The sequence below is a fragment of the Triticum dicoccoides genome, chromosome 7A (genome assembly GCF_002162155.2).
Source record: "Triticum dicoccoides isolate Atlit2015 ecotype Zavitan chromosome 7A, WEW_v2.0, whole genome shotgun sequence".
NCBI lineage: Eukaryota > Viridiplantae > Streptophyta > Magnoliopsida > Poales > Poaceae > Triticum > Triticum dicoccoides.
In genome coordinates this window covers 723,113,318-723,121,259 of record NC_041392.1, presented here as the reverse complement: position 1 = coordinate 723,121,259, position 7,942 = coordinate 723,113,318, and the positions used below count along the sequence as shown (strand labels likewise).

General features: G+C 44.3%; 1 protein-coding gene across 1 annotated transcript; it reads left to right on the top strand.

Moving 5' to 3' along the window:
• The first annotated feature begins 2,484 nt into the window (after positions 1-2,484).
• LOC119328633 (probable protein phosphatase 2C 60) lies at positions 2,485-7,096 on the top strand. The gene is made up of 5 exons (XM_037601611.1): positions 2,485-2,678; positions 4,006-4,432; positions 4,568-4,935; positions 5,601-5,837; positions 6,429-7,096. The coding sequence occupies exons 2-5, from the start codon at positions 4,114-4,116 to the stop codon at positions 6,681-6,683; spliced, it is 1,179 nt and encodes a 392-aa protein (XP_037457508.1). The 5' UTR covers positions 2,485-2,678; positions 4,006-4,113; the 3' UTR covers positions 6,684-7,096.
• The last annotated feature ends 846 nt before the right edge of the window (positions 7,097-7,942 follow it).

Genomic DNA, 7,942 nt, shown 5'->3' with positions numbered 1-7,942 from the left:
CCACCCTTGGCCGCCGCCCCCCCTAGGAGCGCCCCCCCCCTTGGGGAGCCTATATAAAGGGGGGAGGGAGGGGCAGCCGCACCCTTGACTCTTGGCGCCTCCCTCTCCTCTGCTACACCTCTCCCTCTCGCAGAAGAACGGCGAAGCCCTGCTGCGGTGACTGCTGCATCCACCACCACGCCGTCGTGCTGCTGGATCTTCATCAACCTCTCCTTCCCCTTGCTGAATCAAGAAGGAGGAGACGACACGCTGACCGTACGTGTGTTGAACACGGAGGTGCCGTCCATTCGGCGCTAGGATCTCCGGTGATTTGGGTCACGTCGAGTACGACTTCCTCATCCCCGTTCTTTGAACGCTTCCGTGCGTGATCTACAAAGGTATGTAGATGCAATCCGATCACTCGTTGCTAGATGAACTCATAGATGGATCTTGGTGAAACCGTAGGAATTTTTTTTTCTGCAACGTTCCCCATCATTTTGAACTGAATTTTTGCTGATTCTTGCACTCGGAGCACGACTCTCCACCGGCTGGCCGAGTGGATGCCGGGGTTTCTGGAACCCTCGTAGATATAGGATTGTTAGAATGTCTCGAATTGGCCGAGCTTGTTCCTTCCTTGAAACGCACACTTCAACATCTGGTACCGGTCTAGTTTGTTCTTTCCTTAGAAGGGTTTTCGTCTTTGTCGTCGACTGATCAATCTCTTGTCTTATAAGAGAGAGCTTGTGAGCTTGGAACTCACTACGTTGCCTCGGAGAAGGAAGTGTTGCAGCTTTACCTGGATCTAGAGACGGAGAGGCATAAAAGCGACCGCCTTGCCCAAAGAGAAGCGTGTCCCAGGAGGTTAGTTTTAGAATTCGACCGCTCTTCGAAGCTTGTTTTTCCTTTGATCCGAATGAACTCGCTTTAGCAGATGTTCGTAGTGAGAATGCCAACTCCAAACGAGGCTCAGGACCTGTATTTCTTTTGAAACTATGAAGTAGGCTGTTGAGGATAAGGACATCAAACTTGCCGAGGCCTGGAAGAACGCCAACACAAAAATCAAAGCAGCTGAGGACTCTCTGAAAAGCGTGGGGTAGCTCAAGGAGGAGAACAAGACTCTGAAGATCGCGGCTGAAGTGATGAAAGGTGAGATTTTAGAGCTCAAGAGCAGCTACGCCGAGTGGGAGACGAAGTTCAATAACCAGACGAGTGCCTTTGAAGAGGAGAAGAAGAAGTCAAGCGACTAGATCGCTGAGCTTCTCAAGAAGAAGAATGAGCTTGAACAGTACGTCAAGGAGTTCGGTGTGGAGAAGATTGACGCAAAACTGCTTCCATATGAAGAACTTCAGAATGATCATCGAAGAATTTCGCAGCCCATTGTGGTGCTGACGTGGCGCTTTCAGTCGTCCGCATCCATTGCAAGGATGTCGAGGAGGAGAAGCTGAAGTCCCTCAAGGTCATCAACAAGAAGAAGCTCAAGTTCGAGGACTTTATTGAGATGTTCATAGAGGCTGCCACTCGGATAGCGGACGACATCGAGTTGGACACATTGGTTGATCCGGCTAGTCCTACGTCAGAGACTTGACCGAAAACTTTGAGTCCAAGTGAATTTGCCATGGTATGCCGAGTGGTTATGTAACCGTTAAACTTGATCGAGTACGGAGCTCGTGCACTTATGTTTTTGCTTTAACTGCTCGAACAGATCAAAGTTATTCGGATGTCTGAATCCTTGCTTTGTTTGCTGATGTGTTTCAATTGAATTTTGGGATTAGGCGCAAACTAGCTAACCCCCGAGTGAGAAGGATGTCCTCACACGGATGAGTTTTTAACTTAGGCGCAAACTGGCTCGTAGCTAAGCCTTCGAGCGAGAAGGGTGTCCTCACTTGGATGAGTTGATTGAGTTTTGAATCTAGGCACAAGCTGGTTTGCAGCTAAGCCCGAGTGAGTGAGGACTCAGATGATTTTTTAACTTAGGCGAATATTGATGGAAGGAAAATTTTGCGTTAATCACATCATGCGGGGGAAAAAGAAAAGAGATAAAAAAATGCTTTTATTCTTCAAGCTAGAACTCGGAATAAAATTCAAAATCTTGGTCATTGCGCCCATTTTGCCGGTGAGTTTTGACCTCGTGCTTTTTTACCTTTTGTAGTTAGAGGGAGGCGAATCCTATCCTAAGGCTCGTCGACGGAGATCGATGAAAAGAAAGATCTGCGATAGCCACATCACGAGAGCGAAAAAGAAAAGAGACAAGAAAAACAGCTTTTATTCTTGAAGCTAGAACTTGGAATAACAATCAAAATCTTCATCATTGGGTCCATTTCGCCGATGAGTTTTGACCTCGTGCTTTTTACCTTTTGCTGGATAGATATTTTCCGTTATTGGTGTTGACGTGTCACGGGGACTGATCAGCGAATACGATCTTCATCGAGGGCCTGCGCGCGCTTTTCCGCCTTATCTATCGCGTCCGTGTCCGAGCCCCACACGTCATCAAACGGCCGTTGCAGCGCGCCCGCACTCCCCCCACCCCACCCCCTTTCCCCGCCTCATCCCCTTCTCGTGCCGCCGCCGCCGCCGCTCGCCACCACCCTCCGCCGACCTTCGTCCGTCCCCGGCGCCGGTGGAGAGGACGGAGAGAAGTCCCTTCGCCGTGCCTGCGCGGGCACAAGCCACGACCCGATCCGCTTGCGCCGTACCTACTGGTGTGTGTACCCTCCAAGTTCTTTTCTTTCCCCTTATCTCTACCACAACTGTGTTCCTCTCCCTTCCTTCTTCGTCTAGAGAGGTCGATCGAGTCGCCCTACCCGCAATTCGCCGGATTCCCATCCCAAGGCGGCCGATTTGGGCGCGCCGACGGAGGCGAGGTGCGCCTGGGATTTTTGTTTGAGAGGGTGGGTGGGTGGGGGGCCGGGAGCAGAGCATTTCTGCCTTGATCCCAATCAACCAGCGCGCCCGTTTGTCCCCAAGTTTCGTGGCGATTGGGAGGTCTGATACTATCCGCGCTCGGGTCTCGTCTCGATTTGGTGCTTAGGAGATGCTCCCAGTGGAGGATTTTTGGGGAAATTGGCGTCTGAATCATGGTTCACAGTTGTATGCAGTAGCTGCCCATTTGATGGTCACTATAGTGTCAGTCTGTGATGCCAAGGATGAGGAGTGAGAGAGTTTTGCAGTTTGTGGGAGTAGATGAGGTTTTGGGTAATTGAGTTGTTGGGGAATAGGCTTGGTTCCTAACTGATTGTGAAAGTATTTAAAAAATGTTTTGCCCCGGCGTATGTTTTCAAGCAAAATCTTAGGTTTAATGAGTTGCTATAAGTGAGTTGCCGTAGGTGTTCCGAGCGTATGATTGGAAATGTTTTGTTGCAGCCTATGTTTCATGTAAAATCTTAGGTTTGATGAGTTGCTATAAGTGAGTTACCATAGATGTTTGATGTATGATGGGAAAGGTTTTGCTGCGGCCTATGTTTCGAGTAAAATCTTAGGTTTGCTGAGTTTCTATAAGTGAGTTGCCATAGATGTTTTGAGTGTATGATCGGAAATGTTCGCCCTCGATTGTGTCAAACAGAGACACGATTGTGTCTTTTGCTGCATTATTTAGGCATTATATTATGCTATACATTTGTCTCTTTTGCAATGAAAAACAGTGATGGTATAGGTTACCCAGTACCAGGTTGCTTCTACTAGAACCATAGAACCTAAAAGCACCAAGCAAGGCAATTTGATTTGTTTTCCCTACATCTGCTTGTACTATAAACTTACGACAAAGGAGATTCCTCAGACCCTTTTGAGTTGTAGACAGAGCAACTATGCTGAATTTGTATTCAATGTTACATGGTAGACAAAGTGTGTACTTATTACTGAAGAAATGCATGCAGCTCTCCTGGATGGATTGAAAAAACCAAAGGAAGGATAGATAAATTTTGATTTTTTTTTAATTGTGCCCCTGTCCGAGTGCAAGTGATAAGCGTTGAGTACTATTAATGAGCCATACTTGTGTTTCACATACTTATACATGTTTCTTTTTCTTTCCAGGATAAAGGCAAGAGTTCTGTTGGTGCATTGAGAAGTGACACTGCAATTTTCTTAGATAACAGATGAGGCGAGCTCGGAGGCGTACGTGGGTGGGATGACTGATGAGGGATGATAGTGACATTGATGAACTTTCTACGGGCGTGTTGGAGACCTTCATCCAACCGGCATGCCCGGACAGGCTCAGATGCTACCGGTAGGCAGGATGGACTTCTATGGTACAAGGACACTGGGGAGCATGTAAATGGCGACTTCTCCATGGCTGTTGTCCAGGCCAATAACCTACTTGAGGACCAGTGTCAGATTGAGTCGGGTCCGTTGAGCTTTCTCGACTCTGGTCCATACGGCACTTTCGTCGGGGTTTACGATGGGCACGGTGGACCAGAGACAGCTTGCTACATCAACGATAACCTCTTCAACCATCTTAAAAGTAATTTCTAACCTGGGATCACTATGCATTAGTATTATGCTCATTCTTTGGTGCTCTGTCCACACTGCCTTGTTTCACTTGCCTGATAAAGAGCACTGCAGTGATTATTTACTTCTTCCCTGGTTTGTATTGCAGGGTTCGCTTCGGAACAGAATGCAATGTCTGCTGATGTACTGAAGAAAGCATATGAAGCTACAGAAGATGGATTCTTCTCTATCGTCACCAAGCAATGGCCTGTCAAGCCTCAAATAGCGGCTGTTGGCTCATGCTGTCTGGTTGGTGTTATCTGTGGTGGCATGCTTTATGTTGCGAATGTTGGGGATTCTCGTGCTGTTTTAGGAAAACATGTTAAAGCCACTGGAGAAGTGTTGGCTGTCCAACTGTCAGCAGAACATAATGTCAGCATTGAGTCAGTGAGAAAAGAATTGCAGTCAATGCACCCTGAAGATAGGCATGTTGTTGTTCTCAAGCACAGTGTTTGGCGTGTAAAAGGCCTAATTCAGGTGCGTCTTCTGCCACTGGGGAGACATTTGTAGATTCGTGGAAGTTCGATATAATGGTCATTTCATATGCTTATACACATTCAGTTGGCAAAATATACATTCAATTTCACCACCTGGAAGTTTAATCTTGTGTCTTACTCTGAATGGTATTTTAGTGAATAACCTCATTCTTGTTTTTGTCCAAGATACAGACAAAACCAAGTGGTATAGGCCGTAGGGCTGTAAGGGGGTAGAAACGCAACAAACATATTCTTATGCTTGTGGATGACAATTAGCCTCTTGATGTGATCAATGATTATGACAATACTGCTATATTTATTAGGTAGCGCTGAAGCGGAGAGCTTAATAACAATTTGGGGTTTTGCATTGCTAGTGCCTGTATCATCTTTTACTTAGTAGACTTATTTCTCATGGGATGGATAGTTACTACTCAAGAAATATTATTATGGCTCAGTTCGGTTAGTTTCTTCAATCGGTTTAACCATTTGTTAAAAAATGTTCTTAAGCCCCACTGATTCATCACTTCATGATAGGACATGCAGAAATGTGTCGCTGAGTTTGTCTTGTATGACTATGAGTAACAGATATATGATGGTACTTGCCGATTATGTTTCTTTTTACCGTGGGACCAAATGAAGATTTTCTTTGCTTGTTGTATGTTGCAGGTCTGCAGATCGATCGGTGATGCCTATCTGAAAAAACAAGAGTTCAATCGGGAACCTCTGTATGCAAAATTCCGTCTTCGTGAACCTTTTAACAGGCCCATACTAAGTTCAGAACCATCTATTTGCGTTCAACCTATACAGCCACATGATGAGTTTCTCATATTTGCATCTGATGGACTTTGGGAGCACTTAACCAACCAGGAGGCTGTTGACATTGTTCAAAGTAGCCCTCGTAGTGTAAGTTTCTCATTCCCATGTAAATAAGTTGACCTGACAAATATACTTCCATAATGTTTGGCGTATTCTAGTACAACTGTGCATGGCATTATGGTTTGATATTCCACATTAGATTTCTAGTTATTTACAAACTCAGAATTAACATGCCACTATTACAAAATGCTGATTCATTACCCAGCATATGGAGCATGGGTTACTTGCCCTGATTTTCATTTATGAAACAATAATAAGGCTTCTCTGAATGCAAAATTGATATTTGAGAATAACAATTTGCATATAGAATTGATGTTGTAAAATAGAGACATGATGGTTCTCTACTTTATGGATGGTTCTCTACTTTTCAACTACAAACTGCACATTACCATGGCATGTATGCATTTAAAATCCAGTGATCACGCCGTCAGCTGAATGTTGACGTGGCATGGCTTGTATAGAAAATAGAACCCTTGATAATTTTTGGCTGTGAAGCAGTGGGTTAAAATTGATCACTACTATGGCAGAAGCTTTGTGTCAGAATTACGTTTACCTTGTTTTTGCTAGGCCCAGTGCTAATTGGAGACTTAATGGCTCATGCTCTGTTTGATTTTGCAGGGGAGCGCTAGGAGGCTCATAAAATCAGCCTTGCTAGAAGCAGCCAAGAAAAGAGAGATGAGGTATTCCGATCTCAAGAAGATCGACCGAGGTGTCCGTCGCCACTTCCATGATGACATAACGGTCATCATACTCTACCTCGACTCGAGCCTCGTAAGCAGGGCGAGCACCCACAGGGGCCCTGCTGTTTCGCTAAGAGGCGCCGGCGTGAGCCTGCGCAGCAGCACGCTCGCACCTTATGGGTCGCAGATGTAACAGGTGCCAGCGGCATCGGCCAGGATCATCATCCCCTTGATTAATGGTTAAGAAAGAATGGAGAGGCACAGACAGAGGGCCTCTTCTTCTCCAGGGCTTCTATCAATCCCCACCATGAAGACTTTGATCATAGTAATGTATGTACTTCGTTTCGAGATTGACCGAGGAAGAATAGGTAGGTGTCGTTTGTTGTGCTGCTGCTGAAAAGGCAGATGTCTCTTGTTGTTCGTCCCCTGCAGGAATTTTTAATTTTAACACCAATAGTGCATATATGATATATGGTATAATAATGGGCCCAGGAGGAGTAACTTATTGACTGATGTCGTGGACTCCATACATATGTATGTATGCATGTATGTGTGCTATTCTGACTCTGTTATTTATTTATTTTATTGACCAAATGTTGGTATCCACTGGCATGTGCTATTATGTGATTGTGTTTCCATGAATGTGCAAGCAAGCCAGAATAGCTCTTTCTTAGCATAAAACAGTCCACATGCACCTTTTTTTTGACATCGTCAGTCCACATGCACCTAGTTTCCTAGGTTGTCTGAAAAGTGTGGAATGAGTAACTCGAAAAATGCCAAAGAAGGCCGAGCTCCAGTGAGCAGTTTTCAAAATTTATTTTTTTTGCACCGCGAAAAATTCCAATTTTTTTTGTGAACACACGTGCACATGTATACTACGTATATGCAAAATTTCACAACATTATACTTTTATATGTGGCGTAAAGAAAAAAGACAAATACACATTTTAAAACGGGCCTTTTATTTTTGTTATTGGGCCAAAAAAAATTTGTACAACCGACAAATCACTACATTTTTCGACGAAATTTAACGTGATCTTGCGGAATACATATATGTTTTCATGTATTTTTTCAGTTTCTTTTTGAAACTTTTAAATACGCTTTCTGATTTTTTCAAAATACCAAAATCACTGGAGCTCGGCCTCCAGAAATCCGCACTCTGACAAGTAGGACGTGGAGTATTTGCACCCGAGCTCGAATGCTCTCGGTGAACAGTAAAATGAAGGAAAATAATAAAAAAAAAATTAAAAAATCGGAATTTTTTTGTGGTAAACTTAGACAAATGTTCTATGTGGTTACAAAAAATTATCATGAATGAACATTCCTGGAACTCGTGAAAAAAAACAAAATTGATACTTTAAAAATGTTATTTTTGAAAGCATTTTGGAGTACTGATTTTTTTTGCCATGACTTCCACGAATGTCATTTCATGATGAAAATTTTAAGCATAAAA

Excerpts from the sequence above, each read along its gene's own strand:
- LOC119328633 (XM_037601611.1), top strand. The coding sequence starts at position 4,114 with ATGATAGTGACATTGATGAACTTTCTACGGGCGTGTTGGAGACCTTCA. Across the intron at positions 4,936-5,600 it reads GTGTAAAAGGCCTAATTCAG|GTCTGCAGATCGATCGGTGA; the intron begins GTGCGTCTTCTG and ends TGTATGTTGCAG. Across the intron at positions 5,838-6,428 it reads TTCAAAGTAGCCCTCGTAGT|GGGAGCGCTAGGAGGCTCAT; the intron begins GTAAGTTTCTCA and ends TTGATTTTGCAG.